This window comes from Sceloporus occidentalis, unplaced genomic scaffold (genome assembly GCF_023333645.1).
Source record: "Sceloporus occidentalis isolate IW3139 unplaced genomic scaffold, rSceOcc1.0.p SCAF_3, whole genome shotgun sequence".
Lineage (NCBI taxonomy): Eukaryota > Metazoa > Chordata > Lepidosauria > Squamata > Phrynosomatidae > Sceloporus > Sceloporus occidentalis.
Genome location: NW_028316983.1, coordinates 203585055 through 203609869, shown reverse-complemented (window position 1 = coordinate 203609869; position 24815 = coordinate 203585055). Strand labels below are relative to the sequence as shown.

The 24815-nt window shown below is 38.3% G+C and overlaps 1 protein-coding gene across 2 annotated transcripts; it reads right to left on the bottom strand.

The window, feature by feature from the left end:
- Nucleotides 1–459: 459 nt before the first annotated feature.
- On the bottom strand, nucleotides 460–24739 carry YTHDF3 (YTH N6-methyladenosine RNA binding protein F3). Of its 2 annotated transcripts, XM_089517371.1 has the most exons (5): nucleotides 24421–24739; nucleotides 22002–22026; nucleotides 17620–17705; nucleotides 13503–15089; nucleotides 460–1616 (listed from the first exon to the last, which is right to left on the bottom strand). In XM_089517371.1, exons 1-5 carry the CDS (start codon nucleotides 24442–24444, stop codon nucleotides 1593–1595), a joined length of 1746 nt encoding a protein of 581 aa, XP_089373497.1. In that variant the 5' UTR covers nucleotides 24445–24739; the 3' UTR covers nucleotides 460–1592. The 2 variants fall into 2 exon arrangements, with proteins under 2 accessions (XP_089373497.1, XP_089373501.1); XM_089517375.1 differs by lacking the exons at nucleotides 17620–17705; nucleotides 22002–22026; nucleotides 24421–24739 and adding an exon at nucleotides 17039–17332.
- Nucleotides 24740–24815: the final 76 nt, after the last annotated feature.

Genomic DNA, 24815 nt, shown 5'->3' with positions numbered 1-24815 from the left:
TGAAAGTAAAGCTGTAAATTTATATGAGGTACATGCACAAGATCTCATACACTTGGAAGGATGTTTTCAAAATTAATAGCAAAGTGGTTGTCTATCACAGTTGGTCAAGAATGAAATTTCTTCACCCAAATTCTGCATAGACACAGAATAAGAAAATACAAAAAATGGGTCCTTAACAGCATTTTGACTCCCGCTCCTACCAGGTTTCAGAAACAGATTGTCAGTGAGAGATACAATGCAAGCATTTATATATGACAGACAGATAATGCTTTTGAAGACAGAATAGCTTTTGAAGACTCTCTCTGTATCTATATACTGATATTTTAAATAAGGTTGTTCAGTTTTTTATGCTGCAAATACTGTTACTATGTTTTTTCAATTTCACATTAATATGTAAATGGAAGCTTTAAAATAAAAGTTTTTTTTTAAAAAAAAGTTTAAAAAGTAGCATAGAAAATATTCAGGTGAATATGGTACCTAGGCTTTTATTATATAGTACTAACAGATAACATGTAAACACAGCCATGAGAGCATACAAACTGAAACCATGGATAAACGTTTATTTCCCAAAGTATCTTGAATCGAAAGGATACCAGACTATTATATTCAGAGCTGGGAACAAACAAAATCTGAGAAACTGAGTATATGCTTGCTAAAACAAGAGTTATGTTTATTTAGCTAGTGAATCACCTAGAGGAGTAAATTTTCACTTCCATGATAGCAATCTTTTCAGGCTTGCAAACACCCAGAAATAGGAATTAAAGATTTTAAGTGTAGTTATAAAGATCATAAAAAGTCTGACTTAGACTGAGGTACATGTACTCAAAACTGAGATTGAGTGGTAGCAAACAAACAGTTCCTCAGACAAATGCACTTTTTTTTCAGTATACATGTTACAGAAAAGAATAAGGAAATGTGCATTAACTGGTGTGGTCCACCAAGCTGCATATATTAATAATCTCTACACCAAACAGTTTGAAACAAGGGAAATGTCATTCTAATATAATTTCATGTTATAATTCATTTGGCTAAACTGTAGCTCAAAGTTGCTTTGCCATATTAAAAGTTTACTACAATAATTTTCACATGAACATTTAGACTTGAGTTTTACTCCAGGACTAAATATGGCATGATTTTGCTTTAAATTCTGCTGAATAGCTAAAAACTGACAATTAAAAAACTACATCAAAGAAAAATAAGTTGAAGCAATGTGAACCTCACATCATTGAACCACTTATGATGGTTAATTGTTAGTATTTAACAAATTCAAAGAGTTAATGAATCCTTGCATTCGTTCCATCTCCTGTGCCTTAGCTAGGATGCATAATTACAAAAGACAGCAGATACTGGTAAAAGCTTCAGGACAGAAAGTGCTTGACAAAATTACAGTTCTCAAGTGTGTTTGGTGAGAGAGTATAAGGGCAGATGCACTGATGAGAACCATTACAAGAAGAGTCAATTTTGTGTTAAAGTGTTCAAAGATGTCACCTTAAGCAGGAACAAAGCTTTAATAACGTCTTCTTAGACATATTAGGCATTTCCAGAGTCTACATCATTAGTGTTGTAATTCTAGCAGGACCGTCTCCATATAGTTATTGTTTGTTTCTATTTCTCTCCTGCAGAATAGAAGAAAGGACAATTAGCAGAGCACTGTCATCAAATACTTCTGTCCTGTGAAACAGAATACAGCAGCTGTTTAACTATAAATATTTCATAAAACATGTTGCAGGCTTTAAAGAAACATGGCGGCAATTACATTACTGAAAAGTTTATTTCTCACTCCAATCTGTAGAATTAATTTGCAGTCACTATTTTGACATCTTACGCTGTTATCTACTATGCCATATGAACTAAAGTAAAAAAAGAAACAGTGTACGGTATGTTAGTAGAACAGGGCTATGAACAATGAAGCAACTAGACCACTTCTCACTGATTCAGCCCTCCAGAAGTCTTGCACTCACTCTATAGAAAAAGCATGGGTTGATACCATGTTAAAGTAAAACAGTACATTTTAACAATGAACTGAGTTTGCAACTTTACATACCTAGTTTCTAGAGAATTTTTTAAATTAAGTCAAACCCTGTCCAGTTAGAAAAACTTCAGAATCCTTGCAGCTTACCAGTATTCCTTTTGGTGAATATCGACTACACTGTTGAACATTTACCATATATATAAACTGACTTTGCCTTCCAAAAAATCTCTAGTTACTTTTAGATTTCTGCTATAGTATATCATAGTGTATAGTGAAGAAGAAAACAATTTATACCATGATTAGCATTTAATGTTGCATCATGCATTAGATAGCATGTATTGTTCAAGAAAAATGACTGTGGAATTTGTAGGAACAATGTTCTAAAATAGTAGGATTAATATAGAAATTTGTTTAGGCACCTTCCTCCTGCACAAGTATCCATTAAATAAAAATTGTGTCCCAAAATATACTGCTTACCATTTCCATTAAAATATGCTAAACCATGCCTGTTAACCCAGTAGAGTTTTTAAATTTCCTAGTTATAGATTATGGTAATTTTAAAATGAAGTTTTCAGTGGTTAAACCTTCAATATTGTTAAAAGGTCATTAATACATCATTGTCCATGTTGCTGGTTTAAAATGCAACACCCCCATGTAGCAATCAATACAACACCTAAAGATGTTTATACTTATTGAAATAGTCTCAAGAGATGTTCTTCAACTTGTAGAGATTATATCTAGCTCAAAAAAGACTTGTTTATGCCTTAACAGAAGTATGCAAAAAACACTGAATCAGAATCCTATAAACGTTATTTGGATAAGTCTTCTTCCAAGCCCATTTTACGCCCATCTACAATTTATAGGTTAGGACCTGCATCTCCTTTAGGCAATATTAAGTTGTCCCTGCAGTTGCAATGCAATAGAAACTCATAAACTGGGCCATTTTGCAAACAGGTATGATTTACCCTTTCATTCATAAAAGGTCAACTCTGGATCTAATCCAGTGTTTACATGCTGTAAACACAGCCCACAATACACTGTGATACTGTACTACAATGCAAGAAGCCTTCTACAAGCAAAACAACAGTGCCAATATCCCCACACACACACACACAAATAAATTAAACATTTACACATAATATTTACACATATATAAAACATTTTAAAAGTGCCCATTCTGTTACAAGGCTTTAATAATTCCCTAAAATGAATTGAGCATAATAGCAAAATGATATTATCATCTTTAAAATCTCTTTCTCTCTTAAGTAGCCCAGGTTACTTAAATCCATGACAATCCATTAGGAATGTAGATAAACATTCTTAATCTGAGAATATTATTTAGAGAAAGGTAGAATAAACCATTATTTCTCTGGCATATTAATAAAGGTAAGCATCCTTACTTATTCATCCTCCCAGCATATCATCCGTATCCTACTTAAATATAAAGTCATGTGTTCTCTACAAAACAGCAAAATATATATTCAACCAGAATATTGTTAACTCCTTGCCCTCCCTGTTTTTCCAAAAACAATGTAGTTTTTCTTCAGTTAATTTATTACAAGCTATACTCTTCCTGAGAAATCACCAAACACATAACCTTAAAGAAGATTATTTGTGGCAGACAAGCAACTACTTCAAATTAAAGAAGCTTTAAGAATCCAACATCTGGTCCGTAGTAACTTCCAGCTACGAACCACATGGTGAACAGATTTAATGTCTGCAAAAGGATTATTCTATGCATGCTGGTTTTTTAATCTGAGTTCATTTTATACCGTCCAATATTAAGTCAACACCTGTAACTTTTCTCTGGGTTCCTCGTTAATTTTCCTTCCTCCTACATTCAAGATTTCTGAATATGTTGTGAGTTTCTTTTTTGTGTAGTTATCTAGAATTAAGACTACAATTCCATAGTACTGTAGTAAGAATAACGAAAAGGCAAATCAGCATCATCATGTAGATATTTAACATTTTCCTTGTGAAATGTTATTGAACTAGAACCAAGTAATGCCAAAAAAGGTAAAAAATGACAAGCCTCCTGTCTTGGCAAGTTCTTAAACAGTGTTATTCATCTATTAGATATAATAAAAATGCATTATCCCCCAAAGCATGCTGAGAAAGACATAAAGACAAATTTCAAAGTTATTACAAAACATAAAAAGCCTGAATCCAATTGCTGTGCTCAACTAGAGTAGACTAAATGAATCAATAGGCTTTACATAAGTGTTGACTTAAGACTCAGCAATTGATTCAGTGGGTCTACTTTGAGACTATGAATTATAATTAGGCCAAAATTATATATGAGTTTGATAGAAACATTCAGCAAGATCCAACAATGAAGTTTTGTTGGTGGAATGGCAGATTGCAGCAGGGAGCAAGCAATATCCTTCCCCTCTAAAGCTCTCTGTGGACCCACAAACTTGGCTCTGTAGAGCTAGGTAATTTGAGTGGAGATGGTTTTTGGCCAACAGAAGGGCTACACTGGGGAGAGCAATAAAGTTCCACTGTGCCTACCAGCATGGCGTAAGACTTGGCATGTTAACTAGCATACCTGTACTCTGGTTAGTATTTGGATGGGAGATCACCAACAAATACCAAGTCTGTAGGCTGCATGGCAGAAGAAACTGCCTCCGAGTATTCACTGCTAAGGAAACCCTATGAAATTAATGGAGTTGCCATAAGTCAGCAGGCAACTTGAAAGTACATATACGCACTTATGTTGTCCTACTTTAAAAAAAAAAAGGAGCAAGAAATTTTATTGTATTAGCAATACAAGTTTAAGAAATGTTTTACTTATCTACAACATTAAAAATAATCTCTCTGCAGCTTGACTCATGACTGTTTTCAAGTGTCTAGTGCTACAAGAATAATTCCAAAGCAAATTTCATAAATTCAACACGGCATTTGAAGTATATGTATCTGTATCAGGGTAGGAAACAGGTAGCCTTCAAAACGGAACATCCATCATTGCTGACCGCTGGCCTGACTGGCTATAAGTTAAGAACAGTAAGCAGAATTCCATGAAAAAGTTTTGTGTTTTTCAGGCAAAACAAATACAATTATTTGAAATCATTTTTTAAAGTACTAGAGAATATCCATTATCACTGTGGCCTCTAAATGAAAAGTTATGAGAATATATTATTTTTTGAAAATTTTACTAGAGTGCTTTAAAGCTCGCAATTATAGTGCATAAACCTCTGCCCTACTCTAAACTCGAGAACATATACATGACATACGCTCAGGCAAAAAACTGATCCAGTTAGAGCATTTTGAGGTAAACAGATGTAGACAAATTGGAGTAAATGGGATTAAACTGGCTAAAATCCAATTTCAGTTTAAATACCTTGTGGATCAGAATATACAGTCACAAAGCTGGTTTGGCCTCCCTTTATGGGGATGAACCATTGAATGAATCTTAAAAAAACTGATGATTTTCTGAACATCAGTTTTTAAGATTCATTCAATGGTACATTCTCATGAAGGGAGGCTGGGCCAGCTTTGTGACTTATAAAGCCACATTTAAATGTGTTTCTATTTACGAAGGTATCATGATTACACAAAACTGACAGTGAAAGTAATGCCAGAGTCTTATGTTATACTGTTATCATTGCTGGGATTCTTCCCAAAGGGCTTTAGTTTATTTATGAACCATGACTAGATTGGGAGATATATTTTACTCTTTCAACAATGGAAACCTGTTTTGGTTCAAATAAAGCTGTTTATTCGGTTGTAGTCTACAGATATTCCCACTGCATCCTGCATATGCTTGAATAAAAGAAAAAGAAACAGATTTGAAGAGAGTTTTTCTTCAGCCTTTGAACAATACTGAGGATAGGAGCAAGCTCGTGTCACTTGTGAAACTGTTTGGTGTAACTAACAATAGCTGGCTTTTACATGGACACATAATGTCAGTTTATTTAAATAAAAATTGTGTACATACATATATATCTTCCCCATCCCCACCCCTGGCTTTTGGCAGGCAGATAACCTCTGGACATGAGCAGTGAGATGGGCAGAGATACAAAAGCTCTGCACTCTCACCACTCTCCACAAGATGGTGAATAAATGCAGCAGAGACCTTTTTCTACCTTCAGAGACACATTACTCTTCTACTCTGAGACATTCTACTAAAAGTGAGGGTGCCTGGGCCAGTCCATGAATCATCAGTTGCTAGTCCATGGAGTCTTTCCAGGAAAGAAAGGCACAACTGTAGCAAAGGGATACAAAAATGGTACCCGTCTCTGGCACGCCAGAAGGAGAAAAAAAATGAGTCCCCCACAGCATATACTACTGATTTTCAAACAGCCTAAATAAAAGTGAAGAACCCCCCCTGGACAGAAGGCGCCTGCCTGTTACAAACAATTGTCCTCCACACATGGAAAATGATGAGAATGCAAGAGCTGAGGCTGTGATCATCCTTAAACAAATGTTTCCAATGCCTGAAGAAAGCTTGAAGATGTATATTTTCCAGAATTCCTAGAACAATGAAAGACTCTGTGGTTGTAGTAAAGTGTGATTTCAGGAGATGAACATGAAAAGAGAAATGCATACTTTTGAGAGATCCTTTACATAGCTTTAGTAATTTTTATTTTCTAAGCTTACACCATCGGTGGTGTGTTTCATCATTTTATTTGTAAAAACACAAATTTGCCTTGAATTACATACGTTAGTCATCCCTGTAAAGAGAATTTCCTAATCCAAAATCTGTTCATTATCTTAGTGTTTAAGTTGGTCCTGGAAAAATCCATTTTCCTCTATGGAAATATTCCATCTCTACCATTTCTGCTGATTATCTGAATATTCCCCTCCTTTGAATTCCTTGGTTATGATATTTATCTAGTTTTGACAATTTTCAGTTGCTATGACACTGTTCTCTCTCTAAATTGCTCCTATTCTACAGAGAAAATATCCGTGTTCCTATTCCAGCCAGTTTGGGGGTGTGGCACACATATGATGCACTTCCCCACCCCCAAAATGCCTGGAGGTTGGCTTCATGCCTCCCAACTGCCCACACAAGGGCCAGCTTCTGAGCACTCTGGCAGTGTGACGTTTAGATGCTGCTGCACGCTGCTGGAGCACCTTAAAGCTGGCTTCTGGCTGAAGCAGAGCTGAAAGACGGCTTTTTGCCAGTGCAAAAAAGGAGTGCATGTTTTCTGCTTCATTTTTGGCCAGCAAAAAGGATTGGGGCTGCAGTGTGCGCTTGCTGTGGCTCCAATCCAGCTTTGTCGGGGTGGTTTCAAGCTGCCCCTTCGAGGCGGTCTGTTTCACACCTGGATTTAGAAGTTAGGGCTTTTCTCCACTCAAAGGAGAGCCCAAGCACTACTTCCTTATAAGGCTCAGTCCTTCTGTATCCACAGAAAATTTTCAATACATATTTAACCTTTCCTAGCCTAACTGGGGGATGAAGCAAACCAGTAGCTAGGAGCAATCTCTGGTCAATTCAGACACAATCAGGTCACAATTGGACCAGGACAGTGGTGACTGAACAGCCCACTCTCAAAGTGGGACATGGTGGTGGTTTCAAAAGAGCTGTCAGCAGTAGTAGTTCTTTGCCGCTCCTTTCACTGGCAGACCCAGAGTGGCTTTTGGCCGTTTGGGGGGCATGCATCATCTGCATACCACACCCCTGAAGCGGCTTGAAGCCACTCCTTTTTACCTGTCCGTTCTGGTCCAAAGTCACCAATTAAAAGAAATAATGCAGCAATTCAGGTCTCTCCTTAACCCTCTAGTACAATGAAAAGTAGAACCAGGATGGGTTCTGCCCGTTGTTGCTGCTGCTGCTTGCCTTCAAGTCATGTTCAATTTACAAGGCAACACTAAGGTGAGCCTATTCTTGGAAAGATTTCTCCCAAGTTAGTTTGCTATTACCTTTCTGGGATTGGAAGAATGTGACTTGTCAAAGGTCATCCAATGGGTTTCCATGATTGACTAGAGATTTGAACCCTAGTCTCCCAAAATCCTAGTCCAGCACTCAAACCACTGTTTCATACTGGATCTAGATAATTTTACATATTGACTTGTGCAGTAATCAGCTAACAGCCAAAGGCCTGTTGAAACAGAGGTCTTTGCTAGCCAGCAGAACAGACAGGTTTCAGTTTGTCTTCCCATGAAAGGGCATTCCACAGTATGAGAGCGCACCCAGCAAGAATGCTCTCATATCCTTACTAAATTTGCTTGTGGTACAATTACTCAGCTTCTAGTTGGATGGAGCACACATTATAATAAATGTGTCACAATGTAACAATTCAACTAGAGCAGTTTAGACTTCAGCTCCCAGAAGTCTCAGCCATGTTGGCCAGTAGTCTGGGATTCTGGGAGCTGAAGTCTAAAATCTTTTAAAGGGCACAGTTTGGGGGCCACCTAACTAGAGTAACACGTTTGAACTGTAATTTTGAAGTGTGCCTTTAAATGTATTACATTGACATCTTTCCTGTTTCTGCTTAGAAGTCCCACCAAGTTCAATGAGGCATAATCCCAATCACATTAGTATAGGATAGATGTTGAAACTCCTAATGTGAGAAACTCAATTTTCAATATTTCTTTTGTTTTGTGATTCCATGTAACCATTGGTGACACACTATTACCTCAGATGAGGCATATGTTCAAAGTTGATATCCACAACTGAAGGTGTTATAGCCATTTTACAATTCAATAGAAACACACCAGACGGAAGAGGACAAGCAGAGGTGGGTGGTTAACATGCTCTAGCTTTCTAGCAAATTATTCTTTTACCAGGGTCTTTGATTTTTGTTCAGTCACAGAGATGTCACACTTGAGAGTAGACCCATGTTAGTGATGTGTAACTTTAATGACAAAATCAACCTATAATTCACAGTGTGTTGGGGAAGGATTCAGAAGGAATACATGACACTGTTTTAGTAATTTTCTCTGCTCTGTACAGGATCCACTTATATTCCCTTCTTCATTCCCAGGAACTGATTGTTACTTTTCATACAATACATGAAAATAACCCAAACTGCTACCCATTGTGTCCAATTCAAACTGATGGTTATAGTCTATAAAGACCTATACAGCTTGGGTCTATCTAGACCAGGGGTTCCCAACCTAAGGTGCCCACACCCTCAGGGGATGCAAGATAGAATATTAGGGGTGCGGCAGGGTGCCTTGTGTCCTTGAGCCATCACTCATTTTTTTCTGATTTAGATGTACATTTAGATGACAATTTAGATGTACATTTTATGCACTGAGTCAAAAACTGATTTTTTCAAGTTCAGTTTGTTCACCTGCAGTATTTTATGTGGTTCAATTTGTGATTCAAAATTGGAAGTTAGGCTTCTTCTTCAAATGTGATATTACTTTTGTATGGGGTGTGAACATTAATCAAACATTTCCTAGGGGTATAGGGCATAGAAAAAGTTGGGAACCAATGATGTAGACTTTCTGATACTCCCTATATGAGTCAGCCTGAGTTTTGAAGTCCTTGTGAAAAGGCTGTCTCTCACATCTCACCACTGTCAGAAGCATGTTTGATGAACATATAAGAGAAAGTGATCTTGGTGCTCAGGCAGACTAGGCCCTTTCTGCTCTCCTGCTACCTGGCTGGCAGGCAAAGAACTCTTAATTTTGACAGGCCTTTTAACTGATTGCTGTAGAGGTAAAGATGTACATTTTCCAGAAATTTTGAAGTCAGGGCGGGGGACTATTTTTTCCTGGGTTTTTTTTTTTAGGGAAAAAATATTTTTAAGAAAAATGGAAAGCAGCACCCTTCACAAAATGAAAATTACTATTACTCTAGGAACATAAAATGTACTACCATATATACTTGACTATAAATCAACCTCATGTATAAGTCAAGGGCGGGTTTTGGGGTCAAAATTATGGATTTTGATATGACCCTTGGATAAGTCAAGGGTAAAATTTAAGCATATGCAACAAAGGATCTAAATGATCAAACAAAGGAAAACAATGCCAAAAAACCTACGAATGTCTGGCAGGCACAATGGTTTTGGCTAACACTAAAGTCTGGGTGGAAGAGAGAGGCCAGTGCTTCCAGGACAGATTGACTCTTGTCTTTCACCAGGGGATGGTTCCCTTGTTAATAAGATTTAAAGTATAGTATTTACATTGACCCATGAATAAGTCAAACTAGGTTTTTGGGGTCAATTTTTTGACTAAAATTTCTAGACTTATACATGAGTATATGCAGTACATATAACTTGGTTTGACATGAAATTATATTTGATAAATTAGGAGTACACTTTATTTAAAAAATAATTACAAACTGAATTTATTTTTAAAGCTTTATTTGTTTAGTTACAAATGGAGCTACAGGGTTCCGGCTGTAAGGAACACCTGGACAATAAGGAATCTCTTTGATTTTGCCAGTTTAAGAGTAGCTCACAAGAAAATAAAATTCCACAATAAAATAGGTGACACCATTAACATTGGTAAACAAAGAAAATTATTTTGTCTCCACTAGGTTCTCCATAGTGTCAACAGACACAACACACTCATTTCCATTAAAAACAAGTGAGAAAAGGAAAGCAAGACCAGGAACTGTAATGACTTGATAGTATACATAATCTTACATAAGTGTTCCTCTTACATAGTTTTTAGAAATTATTTTGGTACAGTCAACACTTAATCTTGAACATTTTAGTAATCGTGCTAAAATGATGCATTCCATAATCATTTTTTAAAAAATAAAATGGGGGAAAGGCTTCATGGAAAAAACGAAATACTTTTCTGAACTCTCTCTCTCTCCCTTCCCCAGTGCTTTACATTTCTATGCATAAGGACTGTTCAATGGAAGGCGGTGTACTTTTACCTTCACTGTTACATTTTAAATGCTCTTAAGTTGTTTTAAATCAGTACTGTTTTTTACTAGAATAGTTTAACTATTTTTGACACTATGATGGTATTTTAGTTATATTTTATTTATAAGTCATGAGCCATACTGAATCCCACATTGAGAGAAAGGCAGGATACAAATAAAATAGTAAGAATGAGTCAGGGGCTGAGCCCTCCTGCTCCTACTGCATTCACCACTACACAGCAAACGATCCATTTTGCTCTGAAAGTAGATATAGAACTCCTGAAGAATCATGACACAACCTGTGTCTGCACACATACCTTTCACAAAATAAACTATGTTTTTATCACTGCAAATTCAGTGACAAAAGGGGAACACACTGAGATCTACAAAAAATAACAATGGCAGCCCTAAAGGGTCTGGCCAATCCTCATTGAGGACCAAGTGGGCATACTTTGCAACCTGATAACATCAAGAGTCAGACATTAATCTTTGGTGTTCTTCACATCAAAAAGGATAATTGTAAGAGGTGATGTTGTAAAAGCCTCCTAGTTTTAAACTACATAAAACCAAACAAAAGATGGCTACACCAATGCATTCCTAAAACATTTTCTTATTCTCCACTCAATTCAAGATTTAAACAATTCTCTCTCAATGGAGCACTTTAATAGTATCGCCAGTGACTCAAAATGGTCTCAATCTCCCTGAGACAACAAGGAAGAAAGTAGACTGAGCAGCCTTTTGAAGGGTTTGTTTCAGAAATGTTCTCTTGTGAAAGTTTTTAACTCAAAATATGTTGAGCATAAAAAGAGATACTTTGGAGGATACAATTGCATAGCCATTCTTTTGCTCTGCCACTTCCACTATTTTTCTGCCAATGTGGTACAGTAGTTAGAGTTGGACAAGGACTGTGGAAACCTGGATTCAAATCCCACCCACCCAGGAAGTCACTGGGTGACCCTGGGCCAGCCATACCTCTCTGTCTAACCTATCTCACAAGGCTGCTGTGAAGATAAAAATGTTAAAACTATGTCCCGGAAGGACTTACTATCCTTGGAGAAAAGCTGATGCTTAAGCATAACAAATGAATGAATATCTCTCCCAAAAGTTAACTAGTGTTAAAATTAAGCTGCAACAGTGAGTTGGGCTTTTCAATAACTTGGGGGGGGGGGGAGAGCAAGAAGGGTGCTTCCACTCCATCCCTTGCAAAAGTTGGATTCCCCTCTATCAAGCTTCGTACAAAATGTGCATTAGTAGTAGTGTTATATAACAGACAAATGGAATATTACAAACTAACCACCACTGTAAGACTAGGCAGCAAAATGAAATGGTTTATCGGGAGTGGATGTCTACTGGCCAACATATATTGTTGGACTGCAATTTCCATGAGCCCTAGCTTACACAGCCAATGTTGGGCATTGCAACCCAACGACATCTGGAGGGCCAAACTTAGTCCATTTATGTGACATGCTGCGAGGCTATGTGACATGCTTGGAGGCTCCAGCACAAGGAGCCCTGTGAAAAAGACATTCTGGATCTCAAATGGTTTTTTTAGTGGGTAGGAACACTAACATGCCAAGGGTTTCTAGAACAAAACACCATACACTTTTGTATAAAATCTGTTTGAAATTTGGGAGGCTTCAAGTCCTGAGAAGTTGTTACTACAACTGCAAATCTCATCTATTGTTCACACATCCATAATCAGAAAGACTGTGGGTGATTACTTTTCATCTGCTGCCCCCAGACTGTGGAATGATCTGCTAGAGGACATGTGACAGCTGAAAATGCTGAGTGCTTTTAAAACAGCATTAAAGAATATCTTTTCCAGCAGACCTACCCAGTCAATTTTTAAGTGACTTTTTAACTGTACAGTGCACCCTTTCTTTATGCAGGGATCTGTTCCGGACCCACCCACCCCCATAAGGGAAATACCACATATGCTGGAGACCAATCAAAAACAATGGGGCTTGTGCCCACGATGCAGCATGAGCACCATGAGCACCATTGCCTCTTCCGGCACTTAAGCTGAAAGCCACGTATGATGCGGGCACACTGTATATGTATTCTTATGAGTGTATTTTTAATGATTTTATAGTACTGTATATTAAGTGTGGGTTTATGTGTTTTGTAGTTTAACATGTTGTACCCCGTCTTGAACCTTGAGGAGAGGCATGAAAAAAATAAAGAAGATTACTACTTCTGCACTACAGTTATTGAAGAAGACATCTGAGGTGCTGGAAAACAGTGAGTCTTTGCCTCAGATAGGAGAACTAAGTGTAATATCAAGCTAAGTCTGCAAGCCAAGATGCATTGCAACCAAAGTTAATGAGGCAAGTTCCAAGGTAAGGTTTCTTTCCTGTGCACAACCTCATTTACAGTATAATGCTAGAAATAAACAGCAATACACTCTACCTCATCATCATTAAAGAAAACAGGGCATACAAATTAAGGACAAGGACAATTTGCTAATAAAATCATTCAAATAATCAAGTCTACTATCACCACTTGATAATACTGATTAACAGTTGAATACATTGGAGTAATAGGTTTTAACAAAGAATTAAAAGGATATAAAAATAGATATATCACAATTTAATGGATGTACTTGCAACTATAGTGTCTGGTCTACTGCAATATATATCTTTTACAATGTAACATTTCTAATAACTTGGTGCTGTAAATAATATTAGAAGACAACATCAGCTCCATTTTTACCGCCTTAAAAGTGAAAGCATGAACATTTTAACATTATGGGCTTACCCTACGCATGGCTTCCTCCTCCTCTTGACGCTTTTCATAATGTGCAAAGTCATCAAAGATTGAGGTGGTATGCTTGAAAGTAGCAATTATTTTAAGCACTTGCTTGGCTTTTTCTAGGGGTACTTCTTGAGTGTCCCTTGAATTGGTAACTGGTTTGTTGTCATTGTTTTCCAAGCGAATGTGCCGCAGCTGGTTGTTCGGAACGTCTTTAACAAAGATCCATTTAACATCAAACTTCCCCTTCCATTTATCCTGAGACCAGACTCCAGCATACGCGTTGTAGTCCACCACAGACTTCATTTCTGCCACTCCACAGAAGTGTCCACTGCCATTCACACTGAAAAGTAAATAGAGTGGGCCTTTTCCATTCAGTGAACGGTATGCAGCATCCAAACGCTTATTACCGTGTTCAGTACTACACCAGATAGAATACTTAATAGAACGATGTATATCATCCTCTGAATAACTTTTGATTATAAACACACGACCGTTCTTCAGGTTCCAATCAAAGTCTTTGGGATTATAATTATTTATGGCCTTTAGTTTCTCCAATACTGGGTGCACTTCTACACCAGAAGGTGAAGAGCTAACTGGCACACCTATACCATAGTTTTCACTGCCAGCTCCATTGCTCTGATTGAAGCCTACACCCCTATTGCGAGGAGCCACCCAGCGGTTTTGCAGCTGCTGCTGCTGTTGCTGCAGTTGATGAGGTGGAGCCTGCTGCTGAGGTCCTTGTGGCTGCTGTGGCTGAGGCTGCTGCTGAGGCAGTTGGCTTTGCACCATTGGAGGTGGCTGAATTAATGGCTGAGGCTGCTGAATTATAGTCTGAGGAGGCAGTACTGGTTGGGTTGGGGGAGGTTTGACCAAAGACCCTTTGTCATCCCAAGTTCCAATATTCATGTTGTGTTTTATAGGTGGTGGTGGTACAGCAGGCCCCCCAATTCCCACATTGCCTTTAGGTTTAAGTTTTGGCTGAGGCTTAGCTGGCTTTCTAGCAATGGCAGCCCATGAGGTTGGTTTAGGTGCTGAACTGCTAACTGCAGGCACACTATTTGCTGCAATGCTTGTCATACCTGTACTGCTCAGAGCTGAGCCAACCGTTTTTGTTACAGCAACTGTCATATCACCTCCAATTTTCAGTCCAGTCATACCTTGCTCAATGCTGCTAATACCAGGCACCTTGCTCAAAGTATCATTGCCAAATCCAGCCTGTCCATCAGCTATAGCTCTACCAAGAGAGCTAGGTGGGTAGCCATAGCTGCTGCTATAAGCAGAGCTCTGAGTTGATTGCCCCTGAGATCCACTTGTCCCCCATGTTGAGAAATCTGCATTCCCAGGAAAAAAATTAAATCCATGCTGACCAAGGAACGGAGGAGTGTTTCCTAAAGCCCCAGGTTGACTAAATACACCATCAGGGATGTAGTGGTGTTCACCATTGCTCATCTGTCCGTATGTTGTCAAGTATGGCATTGGAGGATCTCCTGCTGTAGACCATGCTGCTTCACCCAGAGAGTATGGAAATCCAATGGATGGTGCATAATAACTAGGCATGTATGGGTCTGACATTGGTGGATAGCTATTATTCTGCAGGAAAACAGAAATTCAGTATAAGAATCAGACTTTAGTGATACATCCACAAAATTAATTTACCTGCATAGGCATATAACTTAATTCATCTCCCAACATCAGTTTTATAGACAACAACCATCTTCAGATGAAAAGATAAGAACAGCAGATTTGCCATCTTATAGCTCACTTAAATAACAATGGCAGAACTGAGAGATGACGACAGAAAAAATATCAAATTTTAGTAAGGGCTGCAGTTTTAATTACATTGGTACAATTAATGGTTTTCTGGGCGACTAATATTAGGAGATATTTACACATTTTTCTTCAACCATGAGCCCTTGGATCATTTATGAATACTTTAAAATAGATGCCATGTTTATCTCCTACCCCTTTAATGGCTTCCTGTTATTGAGCCACTGCATTTATGGTGTTAAATTCCTCATTATGTTTTTTGCCAGGCTTTGAATATGTTCACTATTCAAGGTGAACAGGGCATTATTGAGATGTGAAATACCTACAGAGGGTAATAAACTGTTTCGACAAAAGCAAATAAGGAGGATTTCTGTTCATGAGTTTATGCAGAAGGATAACTTTTGCCCTTCTAGAAAATAGCCACTTCATTTCTAAACTGTAAATATAACCACCTCATTTAATCATTATTTTATTGTTTAGTAGCATACAATGTTAGGCTGTTTTACTTCACCTTATTAGCACCAGTTAAAAGAAATCTAAAACAAAAAATTAATATCTATTATAAGCATAAACAAACTTAACACTCTGTATAGCTCAATAACCTCAAAAGCATGCATAAAAGGTTGCCACCCTACCATGCACAGGGTGGCTTGAGGATAAGTAATTATTCAACTAGGGACAAAATGCAAGATTGGTCTAATAAAAACATGGCACCTTGTGGGATTTTAGTTTTCTTATTCTCCAATCTAGGAGCACACAACACTGTTAATAACTGTACATAATTCCACAAACATAATTATATAGTATATTACAATCACAAATCTTCAATTTTCCATGTTTTCAAACCAGTACTACCCAATCTCATATTACAGTGCACCTCCTGCAAAAAGAATTCCACAAGCGACCAAAATCTTTGTCGGAAGAAAGGTTACAAAAGAATTTAGAAAGGGAGCAGGAAGCCAACGAGCTAACTAAGAGATGGATCCTAAAAAAAAAAAATCAAATCATGAACTCCCATTCTTCCTGTTTCAGCCCCCTAAACTAACGATAGGAACTCACAGGAAAAATATGGGATATACAACACAGTGGGATCAAATTTATAGATGAATATTTGGCTGAAGGATGGTACATACATTATTTAAATTAAATTAAAAAATTAATTATTTCCATTAGCGTGTGGAATGTCTTACCTAGGTTGAACCAGCTCTTAGAATCCACAAACATTCTTGGAGGAGGGAGGATTACTCCCTAATTCATACTTCTCCAAATTAGCTAGCAAGAAATAACTCTACAAGGCTTTAGGTACTTTAAGTAGGATCTAGCCTCTAAAGCTTAAGACTCAGTAGATCTATTAGCCTATGTTATTATAAGACTTGGCATGATTTGGGAACATGTCCACATATCTACTGGCAGAATAAAGTTCAATAAATTCTACTCAGCAACCAAAATTATTACTCAGATTTCTCTTTGATGCCAAAACATTATTCAAGTAACACCAAATTCTTATTTCTGTTATTAATAGCCAGACTTTTACAATTCCACTTATCTCGCCTATCAAAGTGAATGAACTGCCACTCTCAAATAGCATAACAGCTATTCTTCATTCCAAGTTTGAAGTGACAGAGATTGATAAGGATTGCCTCAGCAGCTGAAAAGTTGCAGCAGTCAAGCTCTGAAGTTGAGAGGAAGTGCAGTTTGGAAAACTGTGAGGACAAGGCTTTCAGAATGCCATTATCATATGGGACCAAAGTGACAGATACTTTCCTACTGACCTTCTCTTTCTCCAGAAGAGGAATGGAAAACAGGGGTAAATACTGCACAGAGGCACTTAGAACCTCCATGTAGCAGCCATCAAACCTGGAACACTCCCAGAACACTTTCCTACAGAAAAGAAGAGTGCAAGGATCTGATACAGCTATATGGAGGTGTCTCCACCAAACTCCAGCCAAATCAGAGAGGCAGCTCAGCAAGCAGCTGAAAACAATTTTGGCTTTGCTATCAAGGCTGGGAGGAGGGTATCAAAGACCTGTTGTAAGCAACCTTGGTTTCCATGTTGGGGGAAAAGATAGGATATAAATTAATTAAATAAATAAACAAATAAAGTAACAAACTTAATAAATAAACAAACATGTAATCATTACAAAATGTAAGTTGTTCATTTCTATCTTAATTTAATCTAATCCCTAAAACTGTATAGATATACGCAGAGGCACAAATGCTGCACTTTATAAACTGCTTAGATGGATTCTTTCAAGTGTACACTGGTATTAAAATGCTTAAATCAAACTAAAAATGTATAATTTTGCTGGAATATATATATATATATATATGTAATATTTTTTTAAATACGCACCTGATTTGTCTGACTACTTAGATATGGCTCAAAATCATCATCATTTACTGCATCCTTTTGATGAATCGAACCGTTTTGCACTGAAACTGAAATGGAACCAAAATTAGAGACCTTTTAAAAATGCTGTTTACCACTTTCGTAGAGCACCTCATATATTTTAGTATCAGAACATAACAACTATCAGCCAGTAACACTAGAAAGACTACCAAAATCCTAGAATGTTAAAAAAAGAAAAGTAACAGTCAAACTGTAGGCAGCTAATGTGTTTACAAGGCCAAACTGACATGGTAAGAATTGAACAATATCGAGAAACAGGTCAGCCTTCTGAGACCATAAATTACAGTGCAGTGCAAAAGAAAGGAATTAGTTAGGATCACTAACTAGTCTGCTAATGAAAACAAGAAAATTCAGAACAGTATATACTGTCTAGCATTAAAAATGTTATACATTTCACCAACGGCAAGTATAAACAATGGATTAATTATTCTGACAGCATAAGTTCAACTGAACACCCACTTATATCCCAATACAAGGGACTGGGATAATCAATTATCCTGCAGCGCTAAGGGGACAGAAGAACCTGCACAAACACAGGTGGAAATATGAGTATTTTCTTCTGTTACCACTAACATGCCCTTCAGCACACGAAGACACACAGACACACACAGTGGGAGGAGTGGGGGAGAGTTTTAAATGACAGTAGCTTAGTATGTTTCTATTTTTTCTGCAAAAAACTAAGTTTTCTAAAATATGAGCAGACAAAACTGGATCCCTTCCTTCTACACCACACTCAACTATGATAACATCACTTAAAGAAAAGTAAAAATAAACAGCAATTTGTTTCTTCCTGTTAAACGAGGCCAACTATATATTTTTACCACTTAAAGGTTACACTATTAAGTATCATAGAATCATAGAGTTGACATTTGTCCTAATAGTAGCTGAGACTGATTCAAGACATAGTCAGTTCTTAATTCAATTCTACCATAAAATTCAAGCAAGACTGTACTCTCTGGACCAATCATCAAGATCCAAACATATGTTGATATATATTAATCAAGAATTGTTGTTGTGTGCCTTCAAGTCATTTCCGACTTATGGCAACCCTAAGGTGAACCTATCACAGAATGGGCTGAGTTTGTGTGATCATCCAGTGAGTTTCCATGGTTAAATGAGGAATCAAACCCTCCAGTCATACTGCAATGCTCAAATACAGAGACTTAAGCTTTTTTCTGGGGGAAATCCCCCCCCCCACTTTCTCTCTCTCTCTCTCTCTCTCTCTCTCACACACACACACACACACACAAAGAGGGGAATACTGGGAGAAATATCATGAGCAGAGGAAAAGAACACATAAGATCATCAGTAAGATTTCTCAGCATTAGAACCAACTTACCTCCAGCTCCTTCATACCATAAGTAAAGTAACATGTGGAATGTAATCTGCATTTACTCTATGTTCACATAGGTGTACTTAAGTTTTGCTTATGGAAAACCTGGCTTATCTGCTTCATATGGATTTTTAAGGACTTCAAGCACCTCATTTACATTTTGATTTGTTATGGTGTTGATTATATTAGAGTATCATATGAAGAAAGAGCACACACACCTTAAAATTTTATAAGATGCCACTGCAAACTGGCATCCAACCCTCTTGGTCATCTGTTCTCACTCTCTCTTTCTCCTTTCTTTAAACAAATAAGGAGTTCCATCTCAGTGCTGAAATTCTGCACACAGAATGCTGGTAATTTCAACTTTACTTCTAATATAGCTGCATTATATGTATGTTCAAGTAAATGCAAGTTCAGCACCCAAAATCTTTACTTACTATCCTCTGTATAAAATCTGTGTAAACCACAGCTAAAAGTGCCTTCCTGCCCAAAACATCCCCTTTTGGCTACTAGATTTTCAGAGAATTTATGGAGCAAATGGAACAGAATGTATTCTGTAGGATAAACAAAAATCAAACATTCTTGCACAAAAAATCTCCAAGCAATCTGACACCTTCTACTGCAAACATTTAAATCTTTTGAAAGCACGAATTCTAGAAGCAAGTGAATACAAAATAAATAAATACAACATTTGTGAACTCATTCTGACAGAAACTCTGGCTGTAGAGGCAAAGAGGAGTTGGATAGATGGGAAAAAAGAGTTTAATTTGTGCTTCAGCTGCTAGGAAAAATTCCAAAATTTCCTGCTGCTATCTTAGCAGAAAAAAGACAACACTTTCCTCTGTGGTTGAAGTGGTAGCATGTTTCAAAGGAGACCAACTCTGGCTTGGAAAAAGAATACAGCCACATACCAGTGACTCTCTTCAAGCAGTAAAATATGCTTTAAAAAGAAATATCAAGTTAGCAACAGTAACCTGCCAGAAGAATAAAGTTTAAAATGTGTAAGGTATAAAAAATTGACTTAGCCATTTCAAATCTACTTCCTTATGAAGAAAATGAAGAAATCTATGGCACAAATTTTATATACAGATTAAGACTCCCTTATTCTAAATTCCAAAATACTCCAAAAACCAAAACCTTTTTCATGAGTGGCTGAAACACTTGACATCTTAACTTTCTGATAGTTCCATGTACACAAACTTTGTTTCATGCAGAAAAATATTTGAAATATTGTATAAAATTACTTTCAGGCTATGTATATAAGGTGGGCAATGGGCCCTTGCGGTTGATATCCATTGGGGTTTGATCCCAGGGCCCCTGTAGATAACAATGGCACAGTAAAATAGTGTTCCTTATATAAAATGGCAAAAATCAAGGCTTGTTTTTGGAATTTATATCTTTTTAAAATATTCGAATCCATGGATAAAAAAATCTGTGGATAAGAAGGACTGACTACATAAGAAACAGATGATTTTTGTTTAAACTAGGGTTAAATCACCAAGATACTTCATTATGTATGTATATGCAAACACAGGTATTCCAAAATTTCAAAAAAAAAAAAAAAAAATCCAAATCCAAAACACTTCTAGTCCCAAACACTTTGGATAAGGAAGACTCAATATGTATTGATGTTTTATAGTATATTTGAAGTTATCAAACACACACATACAATTAAAGAGTAGAATATATCCAGCTGCTATCTTATACAGAATTTTTTTTTAAAATGAGACATGCTGACATTTTATCATTGCAGTTTCCCCCCCCCCCCCAATTTTCATTGCCTGATGAACATTCAGAGCACACCCATAGCATTAATATAACACACTAGCTGCCATGTTAACTGTAGAAACATGTCTACCACACTGTCACCTTTACATTCAGAACTAAATGATTTTTCATTCTTTTCTGAAGATCTTGTTATTTTGGCAAACATTTATCCTTGTTGGTATTTCATATTTTTATGCAATCACAAAGGGCACATTTTTTTCATCCTCTGCCTTTTGTTGACTTTTTAATAATGTAATTGTTTTAATTGTATTCTAAATGCCTGCAAGATGCCTTTACTATGTCTTTTCATAGAGAAAGCACGGGCAGTAAGTCTATTCTTCTTCTCTATATATTTGAACTTTAAGACTCCTGACAATGAGTCCTATATATGTCTGTTCATAGGTACATTTCAGTTAATTCAGTGGAACTCGCTCTCAAGCAAACTGATACAGGGCTTTAACTGTGCTATAATGTGTAAAAATTTCAGCAGCAGAATACTGTCATAGTAACTAACTTCATTTCACCCCACTAGCATGCAAAGGCTCTCTTAATTAAAATGTTAAAGGCATATTAATGAAATAACATATTATTTCAGGTGCTAAGCTAAAATTGTTCCTGGGACACAGAAAAGCAAAGGAGCCCTGTCATGTGACTATTTTATCAGTCATGGCATTTGCTCTGGGCAACAGGAGCAAGGTTGGGCCTCTCTTATCCAAAAATTGTCTACATGGGTGGCTGGGATAGAGCCACCTTTGCTTTCTGATGGCTCAATGTACACATACCTTGTTTTATGCACAAAATTGTTTAAAATTACCTTCAGGCTATGTATATAAGGTTTATATAAAATATAAATGATTTTTGTGTTTAGGCTTGGGTCCCATCTTCAAGATCTCATTATGTACTTGTATACAAATGCAGGTATTCCCAATTAATTTTTGAAAAATGCAAAATACAGAACACTTCTGGTCCCAATTTTTTCAGATAAGGGATCCTCAACATGTAGGAACAGCTCTGAGACCTGCTAAAATGGGCAGTTTTGTTTGACAAAAATACAAGATCCCCTTCTATTAGCATAATCTAATGAAATGACTTACTGTGCCATTATAAACTGTCAGTGGAGTGCACCATGTCCAACTGCTACAGTTGTTAAACTGTCTACTCCTGCAAAACTATAAAATCACACTCTTTATTACTGAGAACCTGAAAATTAGAAGATCCAGCTTACCTTTATTTCCCTGTCCTTTAGGTCTCTGTTAGTAATAAAGAAAAAAAAAGTTAAAAGAATGAGAAATTAAAGCCTGTAAGAGATTTACAGCTAAGATGATGTAAAACAACCCATTTATAAATGATTACAGAGCCAAAAAGCAGCTGATTTCTAAACAAATTACTGCTTGGGAACCCAATATTATAGCATACACTACAGGGCATTTGACCATATTCTGATATCCAAAAATATAATAAATAAATAAATTCAAAAGTCACATAAATGTTTGGCAGCCTCAAGGGTCAAATTAGCCAGAAGAGCTTAAAACCACGTTTTGTTTTTCCAGTAAGAACAAGTTCACACTACTTTTCACTAAGTGTAAGCTTAAAAACAATATCCCATTCCTCAGGAAATGACACTTGTAGAAGCTAAATAGACACCTTCAGAGGGAATGCAGGCCAAATTTCCACCATGGGACCCTTTAGGAGCCACAGAAACCATCCCTAAACTTTCAAATGGAAGTGGCTAGAAGTGATTTTGAAAAACAGATGTTTCTGATGTTAAACAGGGCAAGGGAAAGCTGCAATCAAATCGAATGGTGAACTGACACTCTCAGGAGCTTCTAGGGCTGCATCCACTCCAGAAATAATCCAATTTGACACCACTTTAAGTGCCATGGCTCCATGCTATGGAATTCTGGGAACTGCAGTTTGTTGTGTCACCAGAGCTCTCTGACAGAGAAGTTCAAATGCCTCACAAAACTACAGTTCCCAGAATCCCATAGCAATGAGCCAGGGCAATTTCTGCAATGCTGAAGCAGCCTAGGAGAAACATTTTTCTGACAAAAAAAGGATTAATTCAGGGGAAATGGAAAAAGCCAGAGACTGTAAAAAATATCCTTGGAGATGTTATGGAGTCAGAGAGCTGTAGTTGGCTTCTTGTAGTAGAATTAGAAAAAGGGCCAAACATAATGTCACAGTAAGTTACTCAATGTGCTGACTTAATGAAACATGAAACCTACCCTACATAAGAAGACCTAAAACATGGCTGTATACACAGACATATATGGATTGGTTTATTTAAAACTGTGATACCTGAAGATTTAGTTGCCCCTCTCCCCTCCTCCCAAATGACTCTTCTAGTATTACTCATTCCTGGCCAATTCTATGTGACGTTTGCAAACCTGAGAAGGAAACTTTGTGGGGAAACAAGATTCTGACTTGTTGGAAGGCATTACTCAATCTGAGATGAACCAGAGACCTTCCTTTATTAGCTCTCTGTTAAAAAAAAGAGCTAATGTGTACACAAAGGGAGGGAGAAGGGCGAGGCTGAGAGGATCCCGGCTGGAAAAGGGTGATAAGGAGGAAGAGGAGGGGGTCGCTCAAAAAGGCCCATCGGGAATCAAAAACTGGAAGATACAGAATGGGAGCAAAAAATGAGGGGAGGGAAAATGTTGTTGGGTGCCTTCAAATCATTTCCTATTTGTGGCAGACCCATCATGGGGCTTTCTTGGCAGGTTTCTTCGGAGGGAGGGTTGCCATGGCCATCCTCTGAGGCTGAGAGAGCGTGACTGGCCCAAGGTCACCCAATGGGTTTACATGGCCCAGCTGGGATTCGAACCCAGGTCTCCAGAATCATGGCTTCAGAGAAAAACACACCCAGAGGACTGCAAAACCAGTATGAAAATATGCAGCTGAGGGAGGGATGCCAAAAGGGCAAGAAAGTGTATAAGGAAAGGAGGGGTGAGGGAAGCAGTGACAGGAAAACAGCTTCTGGAAGAAGGGGAGCACACTTACAGGTAATAATAATAATAATAATATCAACGATAACGAGGGCTTAAGAAGTATGGTTGTTTTTAATGTTTTTAATCTTCTGGGCCGCCTTGGGCCCTTTCTGGGAGAAAGGCGGCACAGAAAGGCTTGTTATTTATTATCTTTGCTCTTGCTACATTTTATTTGTATACCGCTGCAAGCTATAAATAAAATATACTATTATTGTTGTTGTTATATTCTCTGCCCCCCCCCCCAAAAAACCCCTGGGTCTCTCAGAGAGCATCTGACCGTTAGCAAAAGCAGCGTATATTGGAAGACACACAAAAGGGATAAATCAGAGCGGAAAGCATTAACGGCATCGAAAGAGGCGGCTCCTCGGGAGAATACTATCATATGTTCATGGTTGACATGAAGGAGGAAGCCCAGGATGGCGACCGGGGAGGAATGGGGAGGTAAGGAGAGAAGGGACCAAGGGCCCCGGGCGGGCGAGGGCTCCAGGCGTAGCGGCCTCCTCCTCCAGGCCCGAGGCTCCTTGGGGGCGGTGCTGGGCCCCGGGAGGAGCAGGAGCGGGAGGAGCGGCGCTGGGCCTCGGAGGAAGCGGCCTCGGCTCCCCGCTATGCCCGGCGGAAAGGAAGAGAGAGGGAGGAGAGGAAGGGCCGAGGCGGTACCTGGTCGACGCTGGTGGCTGACATTCTTCACGGGGAGCCGCGATCCCCGCTCCGCTCGGGCCTCCTCCTCCCTCGCTCGCTCGCTCGCTCCCTCAAGGCCGCCTCCTCCTCCTTCTTCGTGTCTCTTCAGCCCCGGCGCCCCCTCCCCGTTCCGCGCCTCCTTCCTTCCTTCCCTCAGCTCCGCTTTCCCACAATGGCGGACGCGCTCCGGCTCCTACTTCCGCTCGGCGGCGCCCTGACCTTCCGCTCTCCCCTCCTCCTTCCTCCTCCGCTGACGACGTCGCGGACGACCTTTCCGTCTCCGCCTCATGGTCACGTGACGAGGGAGGGAAGGAGCAGAGGAAGAGAGAAGAAAATGGAAAGGGGGAAGGCGACGGGGTCCTCCGCGCATGCGC

Bases quoted from the DNA above. Each gene is read 5' to 3' on its own strand.
- YTHDF3 (XM_089517371.1), bottom strand. From the start codon at position 24,444: ATGTCAGCCACCAGCGTCGACCAG. The intron at 22,027-24,420 runs GTACCGCCTCGG...TATTACTAACAG, and splicing joins CAGCCACCAGCGTCGACCAG to AGACCTAAAGGACAGGGAAA. The intron at 1,617-13,502 runs GTAAGCCCATAA...TCTATTCTGCAG, and splicing joins AGGAGGAAGCCATGCGTAGG to GAGAGAAATAGAAACAAACA.